General features: G+C 48.4%; 2 protein-coding genes and 2 pseudogenes across 2 annotated transcripts; 2 read left to right on the top strand and 2 right to left on the bottom strand.

The window, feature by feature from the left end:
• The first annotated feature begins 2,819 nt into the window (after window positions 1-2,819).
• On the top strand, window positions 2,820-4,603 carry LOC136473297 (NAC domain-containing protein 92-like; annotated as a pseudogene).
• A 3,355-nt stretch (window positions 4,604-7,958) lies between these two features.
• LOC136477168 (transcription factor MYB106-like) lies at window positions 7,959-10,516 on the top strand. Its single transcript, XM_066475233.1, is given in 4 exon segments — window positions 7,959-8,765; window positions 8,842-8,971; window positions 9,420-9,751; window positions 9,754-10,516. Coding segments are annotated over 4 exon segments (1,218 nt in total). The 5' UTR covers window positions 7,959-8,476; the 3' UTR covers window positions 10,221-10,516.
• A 7,292-nt stretch (window positions 10,517-17,808) lies between these two features.
• LOC136469735 (uncharacterized) lies at window positions 17,809-19,870 on the bottom strand (annotated as a pseudogene).
• A 2,970-nt stretch (window positions 19,871-22,840) lies between these two features.
• On the bottom strand, window positions 22,841-24,222 carry LOC136473296 (uncharacterized). Its single transcript, XM_066470966.1, has one exon. The coding sequence runs from the start codon at window positions 24,176-24,178 to the stop codon at window positions 23,024-23,026; it is 1,155 nt and encodes a 384-aa protein (XP_066327063.1). The 5' UTR covers window positions 24,179-24,222; the 3' UTR covers window positions 22,841-23,023.
• Between the last annotated feature and the right edge of the window lie 623 nt (window positions 24,223-24,845).

The raw sequence follows: 24,845 nt of genomic DNA, 5'->3' as shown, positions 1-24,845 counted from the left end.
AGGTGATTGGACATGTCCGGTATTGGGACCGGACACGTCTGGTATTTGGCCCAGACTTGAGCAGCAGCAGTGGAAGTGATCGGACTCTAGAGAGTGTCCGTTCGACTGTGATCTGATGCGTTAGGTCATGGTCTGGACCTCTCGATGTGACCGGACGCTCAGTACAACGTGTGACCTAACATTGAGCATCGCGTCCGGTCAGAGGGAGTAGCTCGTGCGGAGGAGAGTGACTTGACGTTGGGTGCGTTCAATCTGGTGAGACAGGACGTGTTCGGTCATGTTCGAGCAGCTCTGGGAGCTCTCTAGACTCGACCTGACGCTGCCTCACCTGCGTCCATTCGTTTTCTAACAACGTGTCCAACCAATCAGCGTCAGAGTGAGAGAGAGAGAGCCATTGAGCACCAATGGCTACTTCATTTGAAAGGGACACATGGTAGCTCGGTAGTGACCGGATGCATCCGGTCGCCACATCGGATGCGTCCGGTGTGCACTGAGCAGCGCGTTCGGTCAATGCACAGAAAAAGTATAATGGCTCTATTTGGCCTTTGGGCTATAAATAGAGGGGTGTCTCAGCCATGACTAAGGTTGAGCACCTTGGGAGACTTTGTGTCCATGCTTGAGAGTGCTTGGGAGCCCTCTAACTCATTTGTGCTTGTAAGCGTGTAAATCGATTGCGAGTGAGTGATTCTAGTGCGTTGCATTGTGAGATTGCATCAAGTGGCACTAGGTGATCGAGTTGCAAGCCGGTGGTGCTTGTTACTCTTGGAGGTTGCCACCTCCAAGATGGCTTGGTGGTGGTCCCCATCAAAGCACGTAAAGAAGATTGTGCGGTGCTCCAGAGAAGTGATTGTGAGGGGAATTGTGCTCAGCCCATGGGAGCCGCGAAGAGCAACTCTAGTAGAGCGAGATGCGAAGGGCGACAAGTGGTCTGGCCGGGTCAAGTGCTAGAGCTTGTGGTAAGCACTCCACGTGGGAGAGTGTGACTTGTGGGTCACCACTAGCAAGAGGACCGGTGGCAACCTTGGAGCTTGTCTCAATGGGGACTAGCGTGTTGGCAAGCACGTGAACCTCGGGATAAAAATTGTCAGTGTCATCCTTGTCTTCCCGTTGGTTTGCATCCTCATTACACAAAGCTTGTATTTACTTCATTTACTTTGTGCGTGTGTAGTTCCTCTTGTAATTAGTTAGCTTGTGTAGCTCGCTAGTTACCTTCTTGCTTGTGTAGCATAGAAGTAGCTCCCTTGCGTGACTAATTCGGTTTGAGTAACCTTGTTAGTCACATTGCTTAGTTTGTGTAGCTAAGTATTTTGCGCTCTATAATTTAGTTTGTGTAGCCTTGTTATTGAGCATTACTAGTGAGCTTAGGTGGCTTTAGTGCTTTTGCTTACTAGCATGTGTAGGAGCTCCCCCGTTGCTTGAAGTACTAGCGGCATAGGTTTGTGTGACCTTGCTCCTAGAATTGGTTAGGTGAGCTCCAGCTAGCCCGGTACCTTTGTTGCCTAATTAGGATCATTATAAGGTGCTTGTGAACTTAGATAAAGGGGTGTAGTCTTGACTACACCGATAGTTTTAATACCGCATTTGTTTCGGTTAGGCGGCGCGTTCAATTTTTAGAAAGGACTATTCACCCCCCTCTTGTCCGCCATCTCGACCCTACACAGTTCTCTTACACTTTGCAAGGCCTGTATTAGTCAGCCATTTGAGGATAGAGCTTGCTATATAGATAGAAATCCTGCTTAGGTTTTGATAACTAGAATAGAGGCCAAGTAGCTTTTAGAAGCCTAATTTAAACCCCCCCCCCCCCCTCTTCGGTGTGTTGGTCCCTTCACATCTATCCAAATACCAATTAACCCCTAAGCCGAACCAAAGCCAGAATGCCTTAATTCCTATTCTATTTCTGCGCAACAGAACTTCGGTGTTGGAAGTTCCGCACTTACCATGCTGACTGTTTGAAAGGGGGAGGGACATAAATACCCCCTCTATTTCTTATCCAATATTCATCTTCTGCATTAACTCCCTCGCCAGCCTGAGAACAACTCTCTCACACACGCACACACCCCATTGAAGGCTCCCCAATCTTTCCCTTTGATTCTTGGTGAAATTTCTTGAGAGAGATTGGGATTAGAAGTGAGTTAGAGAGCCTGAAGCATAGAGCTTGACTCCTAGACGGCTAGATGTCACCCGGGAGCTCCCAACTTTGTGGCTGAGCACCGGGAGGTTTGTATCACCCTCTTGAAGCTAATGGAACCCTCAAGCGTGATATTTGGTGACTCGCTTGAGAAGAGGATATGGTTGTGTAACACCACGCGTCCAAAATCTGCTAATGGTATAGCTTCTCATGTGGAACATGCCCGCATACACGTAGCACCTCTCTTACATTTTTCATCATCGGTTCGTGTAGAAGGGTTAACGCAGAGGTGTTAGATGCATGCGCAGTAGACACGTGTCGTGAATCTACAACAGGTGCCCATAGTTGCTCCATGGGGATCACCCCCCACTGAATTTTTTCATGTAATCAAGTATTCGAGTTTGATTATATATTTTTTAAGAAATTCAGCAACGACTTCAGGGGGTAAATCGGACATTAGTTCTTAAAGAAAAAACCGTGAGTATGCCAAATTACTCAGATCATTATGAAATCTTTTACCCATCCATAGTCATCCCTAATCCATAGGACATGAGAGATGGTTGCACATGCGCATGCACGCAGGAGACGTCCACGTCAACCCCCAACTACCTACACGCTCTAGGCAAAACACGCTGCCCTTCTGTCGCCACTATAAAACGAAGGGCATATAGCTATATGCTTCAGCTGGTCACATCTATCTCTGGTCAGCATCGCCAAATAACACCTCGCTGTGTGTGCGTCACCTTCGTGCACTACGTACGTTCCCTGCAATTTTCCATCGATCTCTCTTGCCACTAGTTCATGCTTATTAAGCACATGTATATGCGTACGTGCAAGATTGAAATGGTTGAGGCGTGCGTGCGTGTGTGCGTGCTTATTTCATTGATCTTTGTGCGAGAGTGCGATCGAGCACGGAGGCGTGAATCGCATGTTTCGTCCTGATGATCATCTAGATTATTGGTTTATATTTGCGATGCATAACAGGATGCAAGGGGAGCAGCAGCAGCAGCGGATTGAGCTCGCGCTGCCGCCGGGCTTCCGCTTCTTCCCGACGGACGAGGAGCTCATCACCTGCTACCTCGCCAGGAAGGCCATGGACGGCAGCTTCACCACGGCAGCCATCCGCGACGTGGACCTCTACAAGACAGAGCCATGGGACCTGCCATGTACGTTGCAGCTAGAGTGCGATCGAGCTGCTTGCTATATATCCATGCAAGCTGCCGTGTAGTATATGCATGTCTACTGTGTAAATGCAACGTTTTGTTGATTTTTGACGAGGCCCTGTGACTAATGTTCACATGCAGGCGAGCAGCAGGCGGCGGCGGCCGGAGGAGACCTGCAGGAGGGCTACTTCTTCTGCGCGAGGGGCAGCAAGTCCCCGTCCGGCGTTCGCGCCCGCCGCGCAACACAGCTGGGCTACTGGAAGTCCACGGGGAAGGACAAGCCCGTGCACAGCAGGTCCTGGCCGCCTCGTCGTCGGGATGAGGAAGACGCTAGTGTTCTACCGCGGCAGGGCCCCGAGAGGGGAGAAGACCGACTGGGTCATGCACGAGTACGCCATGGGGGAGCGGAGGAGCAGCGCCCTCTTCAGAGGAGCACAGGTACTCGTGTATACGTGCAAGCAATCTCACATGCCAGCATGCTGCCTTCTGTGATGCATACTTACTTCTGTGATGTCTGGTTACTTATGATCCACGTATGTGCAGAGTGAGTGGGTAATTTGCAGAGTGTTTATGAGGAAGCATCAGATGATGAGCGACAGGAAGATGCAAACGGAGGAGGCTGTCGTGCATGGCCACCCCTCGCCTGGCCATCATCTCCTTGCCATGGATGAGGCAGACGACGGTTTTGACAGCGAGCAGGAGGCGGCGCCACCGGTCGTCGCCGAAACCCAGCATACAGCAAGAAGCCACCTCGGTGCCCAAGCCATTGAGGGTGATCATCAGCAGCAGCACCGTCAAATGGCTCATGAGGAGCTACTGACGATGCACCACCATGGTTCCAGTTGGCTCAACCAGCATGATGATTATTATCTACCGGAGTTGCTAGAGTACAGCGGCCCGCTGGACGACATCATCGGTGGTGAGGAGGACCGCCGTCGCCGTGCTGAGACTGAGTTCACCTCCGTTATTGGCTCCTCTGACGACCTCGACGGGCGCTACTGGGACAGTGGCTTCTGAAAGCATATTCCTTGGATGTTGGCGACCTCACCTGCCTGCGTGTATATCCCTAGACAGATAGATCAAATTGTCAATGCTCAATAGGTACGGTTAATGTAATGTAATTATTGGACTCAACCTCTGACGCACGTGCATGTAATTTTCCGATCCAACCAAACTGCAAAGCACTTGCGGTGTGTATGTTTACAGTCTAGAGCTACTGAGCTAGTGGCAAGAGTGATGCGTGTATGTTTCAAAAAAAAAATGGGTGATGCGTGTAAGCAACACTAGGGTTGGCACAAATACAGTAGCTTATGCTAAACAGTGCTTGTACATACCATGGGCTTCTGATCTACTATACACCTTTTCGTGATATGTACATACGTATATATACCTTGGGTCAGTCAGTACAATACTCTGCTCCCCGTGAGTTCATATCAAATCTTTTTTTTTAATTATATATATGCAGGCATAAGTGAGACAGAAATGTTTACTGCCTTACCGGTGACACCATCAGTGATAGGCAGGTCTGTTTAGTCCATATACTCCATTTCTGATTAAAGCAATTCATAGACGACTGAGAATTTGTCTCGAATCGCTTGAAATTTGGCTTATGCTGATACTTATACTAATTTATTGTGAGAGGTACCGTTCGTTCGCTGAAAATTACTGCTGCAGTAGTACAACAGGACAGGAGCAATTGGTCAGCAAGATACGGTCCACGTCACATGCTGATATGGCATTCCATGACTCATTCCAATCTCGCTAAGCTACTGGCTAGTGTATCGTGCAAGCAGCGTGTGGATCTCAACGACCTATATGAGTAGTTAACATCTCCAATGATTGATGCCTAGTTGCTCCTAAACTGAAGTTAAAAGGACAGCTCTTATGTTGTTAAAGCACATTAATTTTCCATTAATGATTGGGCCGGGCATGTCAACTTTTACTTATGACCCAGGGCAACTGACGTCAGGTTGGACATGCCGCCCTGTGGCTATATACTGGTTAATTCTGGACGTGATGATATGCATGCAAGTGGCTACCTGCAACAACAAATAAACACTAGGTTAGCCTACTTTTTTTTATGTCTTGACCTTAAATGAATCAAGTGGCACACTTTGTTATGAACCTAAGAAGATTAACCTGAGGAAACCAAGGTGTCAAAATGACTGAAATAGATTTGGTTCGCTTGATTCCATTTGAATATCCTAGAAAAAAGAATGCATACGTACTGTCCTGAGTTCAGTTTTAGTATAAAAGAGTAAAATGGAAAAGGAGTGCTGTGCGATTACAGACCTAGTCCAAAGCATATAGTAGTAGTAAAATAAATATTGCATACCTGTCATGCAAAACACACCAATTAATCAGTAACATGCATGCATGGCTAAGATGGTTGTAGAAAAAGGACAGCCGATCGATCAGGCACATTGATATCTTCATGACATGCTGACCAATTGCATTCGAACAAAAAAGACAACCATAGCATTCGAACGCTACATGACGAAGAAACAAAGCAAAGACAAGCATAGCATTGGAGCACTTCTTCTGTCAGCTTTTGCTTCTTCAGAAAACTCGAAAAACTAGAAGCTCTTCTAAACAGGTAGCTTCTTCAAGTTGACAAAAGCTTCACTTTGTACTAAAAGCTGAAAAACTCCCTCAGAGCAGCTTCCTGAGCTTTTCTAAAACGCTTCTCCAGGAGGTGCTTCCGGAAAAGCTACAGCTCCCACAAACAGAGTCAAAACCATCTTTACGGCTTTGCCCCCACATTTCATTTGCCTATCATGTGGAGAAGGCGAAAAGCCCAGCGGTTAATTTAGGAAAATAATTCAACGGAGTACTCGATGTGCTTAATCTCCTGTTTGCTGACATGTGTTGGAATAATTTAGGAGATCGATGTGGACTAATCTTCAAGTCGACGTTGCTTGAAGAGTCACGCCTTAAGGTTATTGGACCAAATGCCAGGATTCAACATTCCAGTTAGGTCAGGTTGTTAGCGCCTGACAACAGTACGGTGGTAAAAAATTGACATAACTTGCATGTGCAGGTTTTACTAACTCTCTATGACTCGATATGTTTATCTGACCCAAACTTTGTTGCCTCAAATTCGTACAGAAGACTCAAGACAGGTTATATAATACATACCTAATGTATAGAGAAGTAAAGAATCATATACCTACACGAGAACTTAGATCACTGAAAGGTACAACAAGGGTCTAGCATAAGAGAAGAATCAACTCTAGTAGTGAGCAATTAGGACAGGCAACTTGAAAGTGCAGGCTCTTTTGCATGATCAATCATAAACGAGTCAATGATGCATCTACTCTCTCCGTTCCAAATTATAAGTCGCTTTGACTTTTTTAGTACATTTATTTTACTATGCATCTAGATATAATAAGTATGTCTACATACATAGTAAAATTGATGAATCAAAAAAATCAAAGCGACTTATAATTTAGAACGGAGGGAGTAGTATTTAAGTGGAAGCAATCGAATCATCGAGGAAGTACTGACTATTTTCAGGAGCTCACCTATGGACAAATCACAAATTTTCCATTACCTATGGTTGTTCATCCAACTATGGGAGTAACACATATTCTCAACTACCATCATGCTCCAATCCATGGACAGCTCAAACATATTTGTTGCATTGTTAATTGGGCCTGAAGCCATAGGGTAACTTTCAGTTCATCAGTGGGGATGCTGAACAGCTTGTGTAGTTTGGCCCACTTCCAATATAGGCCCAGAGTAATTATATGAGTGACTTAATGTGCTGTCTGAGTTGCACAAGAGGTACATAAAGGAAATTAGAGGAGGCAATCCATTTTTGTGCCATTGAGAAGCTGTGCATCGTCATAATATAAGGGCTCAGGATATATTATCGGCCACTGCTCTGAGTTTGACTTTTGAGATATATGCCAGTTAGTCTGTTCCTGCGTCTTCCATAGCCTTCCACATTTTCCTGCTGCAGTGCAGTGATGTGAGAAACTCTTACGCTTTCTGCAGTAAGATCCAAGGGGAGGGTTAAATATGCTGTTAGAACCTTTGTCTAAGCACACAAGGATATCACAAACTAAAACAGTTACACTAGCCCCAAAGCATTATTAATCTCTCATTCCAGCCCTGTAATATCAGCATAAGCTAATTTGACCTAATATTAGCTCCTTGTGCCACCAAATACTGTTTGTTTCAACATTGGCTAGGGACAAGTAATTCCAAATTATGTTGTTTTAGTTATTGTAGCACAATCAGTTTCTGAACTCTGTCGCTGCGGGTGTTTAGAACTTTGGAAAACACTCCTCGTTTTTTACTGCTCTGTTGAACACTACCTGCAAACAGTATCATTAGCACAGTTCTTCGGGAAAGGCTGCAATCATATTCATTTCTCTTCCTTTCCTTTATTCTGAAAAGTGACACTGTGATGATCTGACGCCTCCTGCAGTCCTGCATCCACAGAAGCAATGGCTTCGGTACCCTACTAGACATCCACAGTTCTGAAGTTGATCCTCACTCTAGGTTGGGTCATTTCGTCCATTCAGTTCAGCCTTAAACCAAGACAAGATGGCAAGCATATGCCACATAGGCAAAATGGGATTAATGAAACGAAATGATTATATAGCTAAAAACACTTCGACCCCAATTATAGCTCCTCACCAAAACTGTACATGAGTACGTGACATTGTCATGATGAAATCCTCAGTCAGAATCATTTTTAGGCATTACACCATGTCACACCAGACTCCAAATCGAAGCATAGCAGGAGAGTTGCTATATATTACCTCTCCACTAGACTAAATAACTGATCATGAAAGCATAAATACCACTATATCTACTGGAAACATTCAAGCCTAAGTCCAAATGACTTCAATATGGTGTGGTGCCTCAATCAAGCTACAGAGCATAGCCTTGACCCATCTCACCTCAAGAAAATGAATAATTTCTTTGCCTTAACCCAACACCAACCTGGACTTGGTGTCACCTGTGGGACCCAATCACCATGGAGTTATTGCAGTTTTAAATTCATGGGCCATAGCAAACTGGACCTCAGTGTTAAACTGACCCTCAAATGAAGACATTTGTTTGTTACTGTATTTTTACGTTCAGTAGATCAATGAGGAAATGTACGACTACTTGTACCTCCTAAACAAAACTGAAGCAACCCAACACAAGGGCATTTATGTCACGATGAGGCATGGAAAATTCTGAGCTCATACCTCCTGTCATGCTAATGATTTATTGCAGTGGCAGTGTGGCTTGTCGTCTTCTCATCCTGCTCTATTTATCCTTCAGCCCCTCTGGACTCAGCTGTCAGTTCGACTTAAGAAAAATAACACACCACACTGCTTTTATGGGGCGATCACCATGCTGTGAGAAGATTGGACTGAAGAAAGGTCCATGGACGCCGGAGGAGGATCAGAAGCTGCTTGCCTTCATTGAGGAGAACGGACATGGGAATTGGCGAGCATTGCCTGCGAAGGCAGGTGAGTATGGACAAACCTGAATTCTACCATCTTCCAAATGAACAAAGTTTCTGAGATCTCGACCAACATCCTGCAGGATTGCAGAGGTGTGGGAAGAGCTGCAGATTGAGGTGGACAAACTACCTGAGGCCGGACATCAAGAGGGGCAAGTTCAGCTTGCAAGAAGAGCAGACCATCATCCAGCTTCATGCTCTTTTAGGCAACAGGTGAGTACCAGTGAAATTAGTCAACTCCAGATCGTTATAGTAGTGATATCCTCTGAAGTGCTCAGAGCTGATCCTTTGTCTTATGTATCTTATCTGGCCTCTTTCTGCTAAGGCGAAGTGCACCGTCTGTTCCTGTCAGACTGCTTCCTGCCATTTAGTGACAATTTACAAAGCATATACGTGAGCTTGTCACACCTGAAAGCAAAGAGAAGGATTGTCAGTGTATTTATACTGAATTAGAAAGGATTTTCTAGTGCATTTTCTGTATGCAGGCATCTAAGTGCATCGATCTATCCTGCTGCATGTACCGAGTTATGGCATGGCGTTTCTACTTTTTAATTTGCCATCTCATCTGCCCTTCCCTCAGAACATAGAATTTTGGCATACATGGTAGATGAAAACAAGATGTTAATTTTAAATCATAGGTTTGTTTCATGGCACTGTTCAGGTGGTCGGCCATTGCAACGCATCTACCAAATCGCACAGACAATGAGATCAAGAACTACTGGAACACACACCTCAAGAAAAGGCTGGCCAAGATGGGGATCGATCCTGTCACCCACAAATCTATCAGTGGCACTCTCACTGGCACCACAAACAACAAATCAGCCAAGGCCGCGGCAAGCCTCAGCCACATGGCACAATGGGAGAGTGCCCGTCTCGAGGCTGAGGCACGGCTGGATCGAGAATCGAAGATTCGAACAGCAACGCCAACACCAACTGCACTACATGCGCAGCCAACGAATGTACCTGCCTCTGCTGCTTCTCCATGCCATGCCATGCATGGCAGGGTGCAAACATAGACCTGGAGTCACCTACCTCCACACTGACGTTTACAGAGAACAATAGTGGCATGCTGCCAACCCCCAGGACCAACAGACTAGAGGTATCAGAAAGCAACTCTGTGATGTGGCATCAGAGGAGTGATGAGTTGGAGGGTGAAGAAAACGATTGGCAGATCTTCAGCAAGCACCAAGTGCTGGAACTGGACAGCAAGGAGAGGGAAGATGACTTCATTGGCTGTGAGGAACCATGGTTCTCAGGGATGGCTGGGGTTGGATCTGGCTTCACTGGCATGCTGTTTGGTGTATCCAATGAGCATGACGCATCAGAATGCTGGGGTGAGTCCAACAATGGCCAAACTGAGCACAGCAATCAAGCATCAGATGAGGAGGATAAGAATTATTGGAATGGTGTCCTTGACATGGTAAACTCAGAGCTGACACCCCAGTCACCTCCATTGGTCTAGAATACAGTCCCCTCCAGTTTTTTCAAGGACTTCTGAGAAAAATCTATTGGATCATCTTAAGTCAAAAGAGAAACAGAACGAGCACTACGAATAAATGCTACAACTGCTACAGCAGTATGTATTTTTTTGTCCATGCATGTGAAAGTGAAACAATTAGCTGTTGTGAGGATGTAGTAAATAAATTTTTTCTGTCAGTTTCTTTTCTGTTGGACTAGCGCTAGAAATAACTGTATGTTAAGCCACCAGGACCACAGCAGGAGCACTACATTGATGATCCAAGGACTTTACAGTTGTTAGTTCAACGCCCAAGTTGTCTTGTCTCCCTCTCTTTGGAATCCAACCCAGAATGATTAAGCAGCGCTATTCCGATCAAGAATATCACAAATTCAAAACTGAAATTTACATGTGCAAATAATTCCTCCATTCGAATAAAGTAAAGAAAATTGCAAAACCCACCCCATATGTCACTTAGATTTGATATTCCAACCCATAAGGTGTTTTGTTGCAAATGCCCACCCCTTAGTTGGCTCTATTGCAAAAAACACCCCACCAAGCATGTGCTCCACCGATTCCACCCATTCTCTCAAGTCTGGACTCTGGAGCCACTACAGGCCATGCTAGACGAGCAATACTTGTTCCGATGCTTGTATGTTTATTCATCATGTTGCGGTGAAGAAATATTGTAGATAGCAAAAACCAGTGTGACCAAGCTTAAGTGTTTTTTTCCTCAAATACACAGGACATGGGAGCATGTTTAAGCTTTTCTTTTTATTTCTCGAACAGGTTTAAGCTTTTCATCAGTGATTGTTTTGCTGCAAGCTCTAAAAAAATGTTGGATTCTTTTAGAGTATCAAACTTTAATAATGAATACACCAGTTGCTCTAGGATGGCAAAAATGGGTGAAATCAGTTCAGTGCATATACGGTCGGGTGGTTTTTAGCAACAAAAGGTGTTATGGGGTGGAATCTCAAAACCAAAGTGACACATGGGGTGATTTTGCAATTTTTCCATAAAGAAATTTATAAAGTGACTCAACAGCAGATACAAAACTTATCCTCCATTTAGAATGTCAACAAAGATGTAGATAGTGTCCCCTAGACTGTCGAGAAAATTTAAAACTATTATATAAAGGTAAACATGTCAGGGAAAAAACAGATAAAGGTAAACATTATTCGAGAGAACAGGTATATTTTACCAGAAAACTAGTGACCAAACAATTATATGACACAGAAGTACCACGGTTACTGGGGCACGAAAAAAAGATATTGGAACTGTTTCATGAGAGACTGGGAAGAAACATTGTGGTATATTCAGTATCGACACTGTTGATTTATTATGGGGTCATGTAAAATTCAAAACAAGTGGACACACCAACTGGACAGGAAGGCAAAAGACAAAACACTGACCTCTCAACGAAGGAAGAAAGGACAACCATGACCCAATGAAATAACTATGATTGCATTATTGAGACCATGGTACAGGTTCTTCCCTCTGCACATGGCCTTTCAAAACAGATCAACCTCTTGTGCCAGTGGAAGACACTACCACTTTCTTTGACAGCTTGTTGCATCTGAAAAGAAAACTTTGGTAGCCATCGTAATTCTGCAAAACTGCCTTTTATCTCAGGAACCATTATGTTTAGAATTCCACATTCCAGATTTCAAGCAGTGTTTTTAATTGGGATAATTTATCTTACCTTTGTTTCAAATAAATTACCATCTGTACTTCTAGGTTTGTAAACTGGTCATCTGTAATTTTGAAGCAAGTGAAAACATACTAAGGGCGTGTTTGGGACCGCGGTTACCCACCGCGTGGTGCGGTACGTGTATCGTGGCGCGAGGGCCGCGGTGCCGAAAAGGCGCTAGTTCATTTGTGCAGTTCCGATGCCGTGTGAGGGGAAAAGAATCATCGCACCGTGGGAGCGTTTAGCGCGATTCTCGGATTGTTTTCACCACCACCGCAAGAAACGCGGTCCCAAACACGCCCTAATGTAGCCACAATGAAATCACAAATTACATAAGACATGAAACTCAGTACAGTGCAGGTCTTCTATGATCAATCAGACACTCCGCATGCCTATTGCTTTGTAAACGTGAGCAACTTTATAGAAGCACACAAATTAATTAGCAATAGTATCAAAAGTGTTTAAGTGGCAATTTGCATGAATTTGGAAGTACATGTCCTACAGTGTTGAAACATAAGGGCAGGATTATACCAACATATAAGTATGCTAAGAAAAATTCAAATTATAAAAGTAGGTTCCTTTAATGATCATCATCCAATACACTTGGCTGAAAGATAAATTGTCAGCTAATAGTCCATGCAAAATAGAAGACATAAGCAAACAAACAAATAGCTAACAAAAACTCTAAGGGGCCGTTTAGATCCCTTCATTTTGGAGGAATTGAAATCTATCATGTTGCGGTGAAGAAATATTGTAGATAGCAAAAACCAGTGTGACCAAGCTTAAGTGTTTTTTTCCTCAAATACACAGGACATGGGAGCATGTTTAAGCTTTTCTTTTTATTTCTCGAACAGGTTTAAGCTTTTCATCAGTGATTGTTTTGCTGCAAGCTCTAAAAAAATGTTGGATTCTTTTAGAGTATCAAACTTTAATAATGAATACACCAGTTGCTCTAGGATGGCAAAAATGGGTGAAATCAGTTCAGTGCATATACGGTCGGGTGGTTTTTAGCAACAAAAGGTGTTATGGGGTGGAATCTCAAAACCAAAGTGACACATGGGGTGATTTTGCAATTTTTCCATAAAGAAATTTATAAAGTGACTCAACAGCAGATACAAAACTTATCCTCCATTTAGAATGTCAACAAAGATGTAGATAGTGTCCCCTAGACTGTCGAGAAAATTTAAAACTATTATATAAAGGTAAACATGTCAGGGAAAAAACAGATAAAGGTAAACATTATTCGAGAGAACAGGTATATTTTACCAGAAAACTAGTGACCAAACAATTATATGACACAGAAGTACCACGGTTACTGGGGCACGAAAAAAAGATATTGGAACTGTTTCATGAGAGACTGGGAAGAAACATTGTGGTATATTCAGTATCGACACTGTTGATTTATTATGGGGTCATGTAAAATTCAAAACAAGTGGACACACCAACTGGACAGGAAGGCAAAAGACAAAACACTGACCTCTCAACGAAGGAAGAAAGGACAACCATGACCCAATGAAATAACTATGATTGCATTATTGAGACCATGGTACAGGTTCTTCCCTCTGCACATGGCCTTTCAAAACAGATCAACCTCTTGTGCCAGTGGAAGACACTACCACTTTCTTTGACAGCTTGTTGCATCTGAAAAGAAAACTTTGGTAGCCATCGTAATTCTGCAAAACTGCCTTTTATCTCAGGAACCATTATGTTTAGAATTCCACATTCCAGATTTCAAGCAGTGTTTTTAATTGGGATAATTTATCTTACCTTTGTTTCAAATAAATTACCATCTGTACTTCTAGGTTTGTAAACTGGTCATCTGTAATTTTGAAGCAAGTGAAAACATACTAAGGGCGTGTTTGGGACCGCGGTTACCCACCGCGTGGTGCGGTACGTGTATCGTGGCGCGAGGGCCGCGGTGCCGAAAAGGCGCTAGTTCATTTGTGCAGTTCCGATGCCGTGTGAGGGGAAAAGAATCATCGCACCGTGGGAGCGTTTAGCGCGATTCTCGGATTGTTTTCACCACCACCGCAAGAAACGCGGTCCCAAACACGCCCTAATGTAGCCACAATGAAATCACAAATTACATAAGACATGAAACTCAGTACAGTGCAGGTCTTCTATGATCAATCAGACACTCCGCATGCCTATTGCTTTGTAAACGTGAGCAACTTTATAGAAGCACACAAATTAATTAGCAATAGTATCAAAAGTGTTTAAGTGGCAATTTGCATGAATTTGGAAGTACATGTCCTACAGTGTTGAAACATAAGGGCAGGATTATACCAACATATAAGTATGCTAAGAAAAATTCAAATTATAAAAGTAGGTTCCTTTAATGATCATCATCCAATACACTTGGCTGAAAGATAAATTGTCAGCTAATAGTCCATGCAAAATAGAAGACATAAGCAAACAAACAAATAGCTAACAAAAACTCTAAGGGGCCGTTTAGATCCCTTCATTTTGGAGGAATTGAAATCTGCTAGAATTGTGTAAGTCTTATTGGGCTAACCCTAGAAGGGTAGCAATGTATATTAGTCATACATGGGCCTCATGGGCCTAATACACTCATACTCTCATACTCCAACACCCCCCCGCAGTCTGAACTACCGTCGCAGCGGAGTTACAGACTGGACATGAAAAGAAGCACACACACGAGCCCCCCCACAGACGCAACTAGCCACCAATGATGTTGAGGCTGGAGCGAAACTCGGTGAAGGTCGATGACAGGAGGCCCTTGGTGAAGATGTCGGCAAACTGGGAGGTGGTCGGGACGTGTAGGACCCGAACATCGCCGATGGCAACCCGATCACGGACAAAGTGTAGGTCGATCTCCACATGCTTGGTCCGTTGGTGCTGCACGGGGTTGGTGGAGAGGTACACCGCACTGACGTTGTCGCAGTAGACCAGCGTGCTCCGGGAGAGAGGGCTGTGGAGCTCGGCAAGGAGCTGTCGGAGCCAGGAGGCCTCAGCCACGCCGTTAGCGACAGCTCGGTACTCCGCCTCGGCACTGGATCGGGAGACCACCGGCTGGCGCTTGGACGACCAGGACACCAGGTTGCCGCCCAGAAAGACAGCGTAGCCGGAGGTAGAGCGCCGAGTGTCCGGACACCCGGCCCAGTCGGCGTCAGTGTAGACGACGAGCTCGGTGGAGGAAGACCGCTGAAGGAGTAAGCCGTAGTCGACAGTGCCGCGGAGGTAACGGAGGAGGCGCTTGAGCGCAGTGAGGTGAGGCTCTCGGGGATCATGCATGTGAAGGCATATCTGCTGTACTGCATAGGTGATGTCTGGCCTGGTGAAGGTGAGGTACTGAAGGGCACCTGCAAGACTCCGGTAAGCAGTGGGGTCTGCCACGGTGGTGCCCACGGCCTCTGACAGCTTGCCCTGTGTGTAAACTGGAGTAGAGCAGGGCTTGCAGTTAGTCATCCCAGCACGCTCCAGGATATCAAGAGTGTACTGCCGCTGGTGAAGGAGAAGACCGGTGGGGCGAGGCTCAACAGTGACCCCGAGGAAGTGGTGGAGCACACCAAGATCCTTCATAGCAAACTCCTGCTGAAGAGAGGCGATGACACGGCTAAGTAAGGACGGGCTGGGGCTGTGAGGACAATATCATCAACGTAGAGCAGCAGATAGGCAGTCTCAGCTCCATGGTGATAGATAAACAGGGACGTATCCGACTTGGCCTCCACAAACCCCAGTATCAGCAGGAAAGCAGCAAACCAAGAGTACCACGCCCGGGGGGCCTGCTTGAGGCCGTAGAGAGACTTGTTGAGCCGGCAGACCATGTCCGGACGAGAAGAGTCAACAAACCCCGCTGGCTGGCTGCAGTAGACTGTCTCGGTGAGAGTCCCGTGGAGAAAAGCATTCTTGACGTCCAGCTGATGCACAGGCCAAGAGCGACTGAGAGCCAGGGAGAGCACTGTGCGTACGGTGGCCGGCTTCACCACGGGGCTGAAAGTCTCATCATAATCGACTCCAGGGCGCTGAGTGAAACCCCGAAGAACCCAGCGAGCCTTGTACCTCTCAAGGGTACCATCAGCCCGCCGCTTGTGTGTCCAGATCCACTTGCCGGTGACGACGTTGGATCCGGGTGGACGGGGCACCAGATCCCATGTCTGGTTGACGAGGAGAGCCGCGTACTCCTCTTCCATCGCGCGGCGCCAATGAGGGTCCGACAAGGCGTCGCGAACGGAAAAGGGTACAGGAGAGATCTGCGGGTCGTCGGGCATCGTCGCGAGAGCCCGGGGCCGCAGGGTACCAGCCGCGTGACGCGTCACCATAGGGTGAACATGCCGCGGGTGTCGGTGAAGGAGTTGCGGGTGGTACACCGGCGACGCGACACGGGCAGCCTGAGGCGGCGGCGGCGGTGTAGGGGTCGCCGGCGGAGAAGGAGCCACCGGTGGTGCCGGAGGCAGCGTTGCCGCCGGCACACAGCGCTGGTAGACGTGCACCGGCTGGGCGAAACGCGCAGGAGGTGCGACAGGCGGCGTCCCCGGACCCGCTGCGGACGGAGGGGCAGGGGCAGCTCCGGAGGGCGATGCCTCCGGACCCGGGCAGGGCGCAGGGCCAGGGGCGTCACTGGTGGGCGGCGAGCGGGAGCACGGGCCCGGCGAGGGGCACGGGGAAGCAGTACCTGCAGGAGACAGCGGTAAAAGCGGCTGGACCACCGTGTCAGTGGGAAACAGAGAGAAGGGGTCAGGATCGGGGGTGGGAGATGGTGTGGTGGTGGTGGAGAAGGGGAAGACAGACTCATCAAACACCACGTGGCGAGAGATGAGGACCCGACGGGAGGTGAGGTCAAAGCACCGGTACCCCTTGTGATCCGGGGAGTACCCAAGGAAGACACACAGAGCGGAACGGGGAGCCAGCTTGTGGGGAGCGGTGGCAGTGGTGTTAGGGTAGCACGCACACCCGAAGACACGAAGGTGGTCATACCGAGGAGGGGTACCGAAGAGAGCGTGGTGTGGTGTGGGAGCCGGGCAGGCAGCGGAAGGAAGGCAGTTAAGGAGATAGGTGGAGGTGTGCAGACTCTCGGCCCAGAAGCGAGCAGGAAGCGACGCCTGGAGCAGAATGGTGCGCATGGTGTCGTTCGTGGTGCGAATCATGCGCTCGGCCTTGCCGTTCTGGGAGGAGGTATACGGGCAAGACATGCGCAACTGGACACCGTGAGAGAGGAAGAAGGCACGGGAGGTGCCGTTATCGAACTCACGGCCATTGTCACACTGGACGGCCTTGATGGTAAGGCCGAACTGAGTAGACACCCAGGCGAAAAAGTGGAGAAGAGTGGTGAAGGTATCCGACTTTGCACGCAAGGGGAAAGTCCACGAATAATGCGAGAAATCATCAACCACCACAAGATAGTATTTATACCCAGAAATGCTGATGACAGGAGATGTCCATAGGTCGCAGTGTACAAGATCAAACACATGCGTAGCATGTGAAGAAGAAGAACAAAAAGGGAGACGAACATGACGGCCCAGCTGGCACGCATGACACAAGTGCTCATCGTGAGCCCGAGTACAACCAATGTCGGAACTGCGACTAAGCTGCGTCAGAGCATCACGTCCAGGATGGCCGAGGCGACGGTGCCAAGTGGTGGAAGGAGTGGCGGCGAAGGCAGCTGACAAAGTAGACGGTGACGAAGAGGAAGCAGACGTCGGAAGCCGAAGGGTGTAAAGGGGTCCCGTGCTGTCACATCGGAGAAGAGGACGCCGGGAAGCCAAATCCTTTACAGTAAGACCAGTAGAGTCAAATTCAACAGAACAGGAATTGTCAGCTGTAAAACGACGAATAGAAAGAAGGTCGTGAACCATAGAGGGTGCAACAAGAATGTCAGGAAGAAGAAAGGAACCATGAGTGCCGACGGCACCCACGGACGTGACTGGAATACACGAACCATTCGCGACCATGATGGACGAAGGATGAGAGGGAGAAGGAGGGTGAATAGAGGAGAGTATACCAGGGTCTGGAGTAGTGTGGTAAGTGGCACCCGAGTCGACAATCCAGTCGGTACCGGCAGGCGGTGTCAGGGCCATGGTGCTGAAGGATCTGGCCAAGGCCGCCGGGTTCCAACCGACAGGCCCGGGCAAGGTGTCGGGAGGTGGCACCCACGAAGATGCGCCGGGAGGTCTAGCCCACGCAGACGAGGAGTAAATCCCCGGAGGAGCTCCAGTGAGCAAGGCCACTGGTGGGCGAGGCTCTCCACCTGGAGCCGGGAAGGGCCACATGGAGATGCGCCCCAACCACGGGTTGTGGAAAGAGGGCCAGGCTGCACCCCGTGGAGTCGCGGGCGACTGGTGGCTCCCTGGAGGAGCCGGTGTGTGGTGGCCCCCGCGGCCCCCACGCCCCCCTCCGCGGCGACGGCGGCCGCCACGGCCCCCCCCCCCCACTCCCGCCCGGCCCGGGGGGAGGAGAACCAAGAAGCGACGACGGCGGTGGAGCGAACGAACGCGCCGAAGGAGTAGCGGCCAGGGCAGTCGAGGAAGACGAGGACCCTGGCGCGGAGGTGGACCCTGGCTGGACGCCCTGAGTGAGCTCCTCCATGACAAGGTCATCACGGACCTGCAGGAAGGAGGGAAAGGGCCTCTGCCGGGTGATCCACGTCCGGAGGTGGGCGTAGCGGTCACTGAGCCCGCGGAGGACATTGAGGACCAGAATACGGTCCTCCACGGGCCAGCCAAGGTCGCCGAGGGAGTCCGCCATGCTCTTCATGCGCCGGCAGAAATCGCCAACGGAGAGGTCACCCTGAACAAAGGTGTGGAAGCTCGCATCGAGACGCAAGGCCCGGGCTTCGGCATTGCCCAGAAACTGGCCCTCGAGCGCAAGCCAAGCCCGGCGAGCGTCAGCAGAGTTGCGGACGAGGTCGTGGAGGTCCAGGGAGATCGTCCCGATGATCCAGGAGAGGACGACGCTGTCAAGGCGCAGCCACGATGGGGTCTGGACCGCGACCGAGGCGTCGACTAGGACGTGGTCGTCGAGGGCGTAGCGGCGGAGGGTGAGGAGAACCAGGTCCCTCCAGCGGGCGTAAGAGGGCGACTCAGGCTCGAGGACGACCGGGACGAGGAGTCGAATGTTCTGGACACCCCCGGCCTGGTAGTGGAGCTGAGCCACGTGCGGGTCGGCCGGGTCGTGCCAGATGACCGTGGTGCGAGACGCGCGGTGACCCGTCGAGCCTGAAGAGGTGGCCGCGGTGTCGTAGGATGTAGGGAGGACGAGGAGCTGCTCCGCCTCAGCGATCTGGCGGGCCAGGGCATCAGCCGCGTCGCGCTCGCGCTCCAAAGCGAGGGCGGCCGCCCGCACCCGGGCCTGGCTGTCCGCAGCAGCAACCCGTGCAGCCACGAGAGCGGCGGCGAGAGCAGAGTTGGCCCCTGCCGTCTGGAGAGGGGCAGGGGGCGGCAGAGGAGGGGGAGCGGGGAAGAAGAAAGGCTCCAGGGTCTCCCCCGCGCCCCCAGCGGCAGCGGCGTGGCTGCCTGCGCCCGCGCCCGCCCCTGCAGCAGCGGCGGCGGCGGCAGTGGGCAGGCTGCCCGTGTCCGCGCCCGCGGCGGCGGGGCCGCCTGCGCCTGCGCCCGCGCCCGTAGCGGTGGGGCCGCCTGCGCCCGCGCCCGCAGCGGCGGCTGGGCCACCCACGCCCGCGCCCGCGCCGGCACCCGCGCCCACGCCCGCAGCGACAGCGGCGGCGGCCGGGCCATCCGCGTCCGCGGCAAGGGGGCCGGCGCCCGCGCGCTGGGCCCACGACGGGTAGGGAAGGGAGGGGAAAACGTGGAAATAGGTTGGGGAGGGGGAGGGCGGCCAGCCATGGCGGCGGCAAGCCGGCCGGCGGCGCCTGGCGGCTGGTTGGGGAAGGGGAGGGAGGAAAGCCTAGCTGGATACCATGCTAGAATTGTGTAAGTCTTATTGGGCTAACCCTAGAAGGGTAGCAATGTATATTAGTCATACATGGGCCTCATGGGCCTAATACACTCATACTCTCATACTCCAACAAAATCTACTTAATGGATTAGGCTATTTGGCTAGGAATTTGACATTCCATAACTTTCCTAAGCTCACAAATAAGCCTATCTCAAATTCATAGGGTGGGAGATGGAAATGGATTCTATAGATCACTATGCTATAATTTTACTCTCCAACTTATAGCGCACTCTTCAACTCACTTCCCTACAATAGAAATGCAACATATAAATATGTCCCTTGTATGCCTAACAATAAATATACAAATATATTCCATATACAACTATATTAGTTTAATTAATCTATGTCTAAATTATAATTATTAGAATGAATTCAATTCCAATGATCCAAACGGGCCCTAAGAGAAAGGTGAATAAGATGAGAAATGACAAAAGACACCTAACACATGAATACCACTGTGCACACAACCATATTAGATGTTGGTACGATTCTACACAAATATGTTGAGTGCATAAGGAGGAATTAAAATTACATTACAAAATAGACATTGGTGCACCAAAATTAGCTGTCATAACCACTGTATTTTATATTAGAAAAAACTGTTACCAAACTTTGAGTATAGACTAAGACACTTTTAGTGGAACCAACTGCTACCCATCGTTGATGGTATAATCAGTAATAGACACTACTCACGAGAAATCCATGATACTCAACAGTCCTAACTCCTACCCATAACTGCTTGCATATGCTACAAGTTCACATGATTAAAACTTTGTTTTTTCCCTTTCTCAGGAATTCAAGGTGGAAAATCACCATTATTAATGTGAAAAAACATCAGCTATGAACTATTGGTTTTGGTGCTAAAGAGCCAGCAAAAACTACTTAATAGAAAACTAATAAGGGTACAACCTGTTGATACAAGCAGTGCTGCTACGGAAACCATACATACATCACCCTGCCAGATTAGATACATAAGAGTCCTAGCAGGTTAGATTTGTTTAGAAAGTCCAGATATTGTCACTCCAGTCAAAAAAAAATGTTGCTTTTGACTTTACAGGGTCTTCAATGCATATCTTTGACACTAATTTCTTTTAGAATATATTCTTAAAATTCTTCAATCTTATGAGATTTTGCAGATATTTTTCAATACAAGGATACAAATTTAACTTACATATTTTTAAACTAAATAATTTAAAAGTTTTTTATGTTTGTAGTTTTTACGGTTTGACTAAATCTTATCATAAACATGTTTATATGACCGGAGGGAGTATTATATTATTGGTATGTCATCTCTTGCTATCTTTAGGAAGTCTAGGATTCCTAGACTCCTAGTCAGTTTGTTAGTCCATGATGTGTTAGCCAGCTGGTGCCTAAAAACTATTAAGGCATTCTGAGGGGTCATGCACAGGAATCAATCTAGTAAAGGGCTTTCGGCTTTGCCTACCAAACTTGGCTAAGATCGAAGCATCTTCTCAATAGGACATGACTAGATCTATGCCAAGACAATGGCACACAGCTGCCAAGTGTTATTGGCAAATTTGTGCAGGAGATGCTTTATGCAGGATGACGTGTATCACATAAACTAAAAAGATAGCTACCATATTGTAGCTATGAGCATATGACACAATTAAAAGCTTCCTATTTTGTACATAACAAACTTAATTGAATACAAAATTCACAGTTATATCAACAGTTCTAAAACCCAGGTTCTCTCAGCTATAGCACCACAAGCATATCTGGAAGGCCAAATCTGACAATGAAATTTGACACTAGATTTGGTGGGAAAGATGAGATAAATTTTAAATATATACATGGCGTGGAGATGAGAGTTAGAAAGTAACGCATGCACATATCTTGACTCGTGGAGTTTTAGATTAAGATGAACGGAGGCCAGTTGATTCAAAATTCATGCTCGAAATAAAAACAGATATAATGGAGACATATATAAAAGGGCATATAAAAAGTAACTTGAAGAGATAGAGAGCCATATGTAGAGGCTGAAACACAGAATATGATTGAACTAAAGTTGTCAAACAAAAACCAAATTCATACATATGTAGCACAGATAGGGATAAAAGAGTTCTGAATTTAAGACAGACAGAAATCAAATACAACTTTAAGTAAAGAAGTACAAATGCAGCTAAATCAAATCATATAGTTTGTGAATAAGAATCTCCTTTTTCACACAAATGCAGCAACATATGTATTTATGAATAAGAAAACCAGATCTTGGCAGGGCAGATGACCTGACAAGATCATTATCCGTTTCTAGCCATGAACCTACACATCTAGTGACAAAGACAGAAAAGCTCATAAGGAAAACAATGGCATACAGCTATTCCAATCTCTGCATCTGATTCATGCTATGTTCTGATTACTTCATGCTTCATGGACCCGACTACACTAAAAGGTAGCAACCAAGCGTGATTTTTCAGGATACTCATATCCAGGGAGGCAGAAAAGTAATTCATTTATTTGATTTTGTTATATGATGTCCAGACATACTGGAACTCTTGGTCCATTATGTTTGCTGCACATGCTACAGTATGTGCCTTTTTGCATTGCTATTCTAGAAACTCTATGACAAGTGGCAGACACACCCCCACAGAGTAATATTTCTAGATCCACTTGTGATTATCATCATGGAACCAAATATCATCATACTCCCTCCGTCCACAAAAGAATACAATTCTAGCACGGCACCAAATTAAAGTATCTTGAGTTTGTCTAATAACTACATATAAAAAAGTATCATTAGATTTGTCATGAGATATATTTTCATAGTATACCTATTTTATCTCATAAATATTAATATTTTTATCTATATATTTGGTCAAACTTTAGATAGTTTAACAAAGAATGCGCCTAGAGTTGCATTCTTTTTGGGACGGAGGCCGTAAAACTTCATGAGTCAGAATCTACATTCAGTAGTCATACAGTTTTCATTTGTTCTCCCTAACAAACTTACTGATCCAGAGTTTTTTTTTATAACCACCATTTATCAACTAATGGATTTCAATAGGACCACCTTTTATGAAAGATGCAAATATAGCAAATAAGAACAGTACAATACTAATTCAATAAGCTGAGGTAAAAGTTTTTAAATCTTAACATTTTGTTTTGTCTCAAGTGAATTGAACACCCCCAGAAAGGCCAGAACAAATCCACATGTACATCCCCTGAAACTACTAAGACCTCACCTTACATCTTACATGAGAACAGCATCACACTTCTCGAATTTCAGAAGAGCCTGACCCTTGGAGTACGCCATCCCAATGGAAGCCTCCCCGTCCCTCCCAACACCCATGTAATACAGCCTCCAATCATAGGCCCCATCCATCCGTACCAAGCACGGTGAACCAACCCCAGCGCCATCCCACCCGTCATCATCGTCAGAAGGGCACAGCACTGGCATCTCGCTGGACCGCCTCCAGTCTTTCAGCCCATCCTCTGAAACGGCCATTCCAATGCTCACTCTCCCATCTGCATCGACACCCTCAAACACCATGACATACTGCCCGGCAGCACGGTCACGGACCACATGTCCATGTCGTACCCCGCATTCGTCAAAGGATCCAGCACGCCCCACCTCAAGCACCTTCCCCGTCTTCTTCCACCGGATGCCATCCCTGGACCTGGCCAAACCGATGGCATGCCTCTGCGACATTTCGTCGAACGAGTGGTAGTACATCCGCAGGTCCCCGTCTGCGTGCATCACCACCTTGGGTGCGACAATGCCGCGCGCCTCCCACCCTCGGGGTTCCTCCCCATCCTCCGCGACGCTGAACAGCGCGCCGGTGTGGTGGTCCCCCTCGATGCGCGCCCAGTGGCGGCCGTCCTGGCTGATAGCGAGGCCGGGAAGCGCGGGGACATCCGCGTCCGGAAACGGGGAGCCGAACCGCTCGTCAGTGGAGCCCGTGTAGTAGAGCCAGTACACGGCGGAGGACGGGAAGCGGCGGGATGACGCCGCGGGGCCGGAGATGAGGAGGACGTCGGAGGGGCGAACAGAGGCGGTGTCGAACGCCCACCAATCCTCTGATGGCAGCAGTGGTTCGGGAGATACGGGGGCGCTCCAGCGGAGGCCGTCCATAGAGGTGGAGAGCGCGACGCGGGGGCCGGACTGGTGCCAGAGGAGCCACCTGCCACCGTCCGGGATGCGCTTGACGAGCGGGGAGCGCGCGCCGCGGAGAAGGAGGCCGCGGGCGGCGGCGGCGGTGGAGGGCTGCTGGGTCGGAGCGTGGCAGCGGAGAGGGGTGGAAGCGAGGAGGGACCTCGGCGGAGAGGGAAGGAGTGCGGCGGGGAGCATGGCGGCAACTGTGCCGTGCCGGCTTGGGACGGGGGTTCTTCGCGTGGTGTTGAGCATTTGGCACTTAGACTGCCCACAGCGTGTTTGATGCTCAAACAAAAGATTCCTATACCATCTTTACCAATGCTAAAAGCCTATAGCGTCAGCATCGCTGTCTCTATATGCTTTAGTGGCTGGCTGTGAAATTATTTCTTTATTCACCAAGCATCGATAAACCTACATGTCACGGTGCTTGATTTTTTTCAACTTGACATCGCACTCTACAGTGGCATGAGCCGCTGGACGCGCATCGATTGCATTTGGTCGGACGCGACGACGACAACGGACTCCGCTGGACGCGCCTGCCGGCACGGACGAGGAGGACGACGGACGCTCACGACGACACCATCCTCGCGCGCTCGCCCGCCGCGCTGTGGAAGCTCAGGCCCGCCGCTCGCGCGCCGCCCGACCGGACGAGGATGACGAACGCCGCCGGACGCGCCTGCCGGCACGGACGACGACGACGGACGCCGCGCCCCCAGCCCAGGTCTCCGTCGTCGCCCCAGGGTCCCGCGTCCGCCGTTCAACTGTGTTGCCGCACGCACGTCCAAAGACCCCGGCTCCGTCGCCGCCCAGCCCGGCATCACCGCTCGGTACCTGGTGTTAACAGATTACATACTCACATGTGTTGACAGTTTTGTGGCAGGCGCACTATTCTCAATTTCTCCGCTGACTGCGTCCCTCT

The sequence above is a fragment of the Miscanthus floridulus genome, chromosome 8, assembly GCF_019320115.1.
Source record: "Miscanthus floridulus cultivar M001 chromosome 8, ASM1932011v1, whole genome shotgun sequence".
In the NCBI taxonomy this organism is placed as follows: domain Eukaryota; kingdom Viridiplantae; phylum Streptophyta; class Magnoliopsida; order Poales; family Poaceae; genus Miscanthus; species Miscanthus floridulus.
The sequence above is the reverse complement of the archived record's forward strand: the minus strand, read 5'-3'. Positions and strand labels throughout refer to the sequence as shown.